We start from the raw sequence: 2,466 nt of genomic DNA on the forward strand, positions 1-2,466 counted from the left end.
TATAAGCTTTATCATTGCTATTACCCTTATAACTGAAACTATTATAAGCTGTATCACTGCTCTTACTCCTATAACTGAAACTATCATAAGCTTTCTCCTTCTCCCTCAGGCATTGGCAGACTGTGCAACGATATCAGGGAGATGATCGGCTTCGCTCCTGGATGCTACTGGAGAATCTGCCTGCAGTTCTTCGCCCCCATCTTCATTGGCGTGAGTGGAAGGGGGGGGAGAAGGGAAGGGGAGGAGGGGGGAGAGGGGAGAGGGGGGTAGAAGGGAAGGGAGGGAGGGGGATAGAAAGGAAGGGGAGGAGGGGGGAGAGGGGAGAGGGGGAGGGGGGTAGAAGGTAAGGGGAGGAGGGGGGAGAGGGGAGAGAGGGTAGAAGGGAAGGGAGGGAGGGGTGAGAGGGGAGAGGGGGGGAGAAGGGAAGGGAGGGAGGGGTGAGAGGGGAGAGAGGGGAGAGGGGGGTAGAAGGGAAGGGAGGGAGGGGAGAGAGGGAAGAGAGGGGGGTAGAAGGGAAGGGAGGGAGGGGAGAGAGGGAAGAGGGGGGTAGAAGGGAAGGGAGGGAGGGGTGAGAGGGGAGAGGGGGGGAGAAGGGAAGGGAGGGAGGGGTGAGAGGGGAGAGAGGGGAGAGAGGGGAGAGGGGGGTAGAAGGGAAGGGAGGGAGGGGGGAGAGGGAAGAGGGGGGTAGAAGGGAAGGGAGGGAGGGGTGAGAGGGGAGAGGGGGAAAGTAATAGCGGGGAGGGAGGGATGAAAGCAGAGGGGGAGGGGGTAGAAAGGAAGGGATGGAGGGCTGAGAGGGGAGAGAGGGAGAGGATGGAGAGAGCGTGAAAGAGGGGAGAGATGGAAAAGGGGTGGAAAAGGGGGAGTGGGGAAGCGGAGGAAAATTGGGAGGGGAGTTTGGAAGGGGGGAGTGGGGAAGGACGGGGAAGTGAGAGGGGGAGAGGGGAGAAAGAAAGAGATGGGAGAGGGGAGGAAGAAAGAGAGGGGAGAAAGAAAGAGAGGGGAGAGGGCAGAAAGAAAGAGAGGGGAGAGGGGAGGAAGAAAGAGAGGGGAGAGGGGAGAAAGAAAGAGAGGGGAGAGGGAGGGTGGAAGGGGGAGAATGGGAAAAGGGAGAGGGAGGAGAGGAGTGTGAGAGCGGAGAGGAGTTCCTCTCCAGATTCGCTTAGCATGAATTTTATCGCAAAAATCAGACAGTTAGTGGATCTTTAGTTCTAGTGACTAAAGAAAAAAATATACATTATTTAAATAAGAAGGGAGAGATAGACAAGATGGAGAAATGTAGAATAGAAAATGACAAAACCCTAAGCAGTGCCTCACTAACGCCGGTAACCGCCTTCCAGACCATCATCGTCTACGGCCTCTACGACTACAAGCCGCTCTCGGCCGACAGCTCGGGGATGTACCCGTGGTGGACCGACCTCCTGGGCTGGGTCATGGCCGGCTCCTCCATGATCATGATCCCCTTCGTGGCCATCTACAAGATCGTGCGGCTGCCCGGGCCCGCGTCCTTCTCCAAGGTGGGTGGAGGAGTCTCACACGGCGATACTTGTTCATGAAATAGTTTTGCAGTTGAATGTAGAGATATTTGTATGTGCGTATGTCTGTGTGTATGCTGATGCGCCACCCTCCTCCCGCAGCGCCTGAAGATCCTGACCACGCCGTGGCGGGACACGCAGGTGTCCGTGGGCAACGGCGTGCGCGCAGAGACCAACCAGATCATCCTGAACTCCGACACTCCAGCCCCAGACTCGGTATAAAGACCAGACGCCAGGGCGATCTCAGCGCTGGCTTTTCGGCCCCGGACCTGGCGCGCCGGAGACCAGGGCACCTTGTCTCCGCTATCCTAATTGCCCCCCCCCCCCCCCGCATCCCCTCACCCGGCCAGGTGCGGTTAAGCCAAGGTCAACAGTGGTCCTAAAGGGTAACCTGAGATTGGCGAAGGACGCGCAGGAGGAGATTTTTTGAGCAACAAAGAGAGCCGTTGGTTTCGCGTTTCCAGTAGCAATCTCGCTTTTCTTCCCCCCTACCCCTCTCTCTCCCTCTCTCTCTCTCTCTCTCTCTCTCTCTCTCTCTCTCTCTCTCTCTCTCTCTCTCTATCTATCTATCTATCTATCTATCTATCTATCTCGTTCTCTCTCTTACACTGCATCTTTGTCTTTCTCTTTTTTTGAAACCGCATTGCATAATCAAGCGGTGCTCTTAGCATGTTTAGTGCATCTACTTTTGATAGACCGCACATCCGCTCGACGATAAACAGAAATGCCAGACGGAGGTATTAATCTCCTTTGAAATCACGATAGCGTTCCGTTTCCTGTCTTGTTTTCCGCGATTTCCGTTTGCAGCAATCGCTTGACATCACAAAGCTGATCAAAGTTAAAGAAGGATAGTCTCACAGCCCGGATGACGTCACAGCACGGGTGAAGTCATAGGGCGGATGACGTCATCGCCCACACGTTGATGACCTTT

The 2,466-nt window shown here is 55.4% G+C and overlaps 1 protein-coding gene across 1 annotated transcript in view; it reads left to right on the forward strand.

The window, feature by feature from the left end:
- The window catches only part of LOC125034619 (sodium-dependent dopamine transporter-like), a 34,642-nt gene extending 32,768 nt beyond the window's left edge, over positions 1-1,874 (forward strand). The window contains exons 8-10 of the mRNA XM_047626520.1: positions 110-210; positions 1,341-1,517; positions 1,638-1,874. Coding sequence (XP_047482476.1) covers positions 110-210; positions 1,341-1,517; positions 1,638-1,757 — 398 coding nt within the window. The 3' untranslated portion in view covers positions 1,758-1,874. The remainder of the gene's footprint in view (positions 1-109; positions 211-1,340; positions 1,518-1,637) is intronic.
- The last annotated feature ends 592 nt before the right edge of the window (positions 1,875-2,466 follow it).

The sequence above is a fragment of the Penaeus chinensis genome, chromosome 18, assembly GCF_019202785.1.
Source record: "Penaeus chinensis breed Huanghai No. 1 chromosome 18, ASM1920278v2, whole genome shotgun sequence".
Lineage (NCBI taxonomy): Eukaryota > Metazoa > Arthropoda > Malacostraca > Decapoda > Penaeidae > Penaeus > Penaeus chinensis.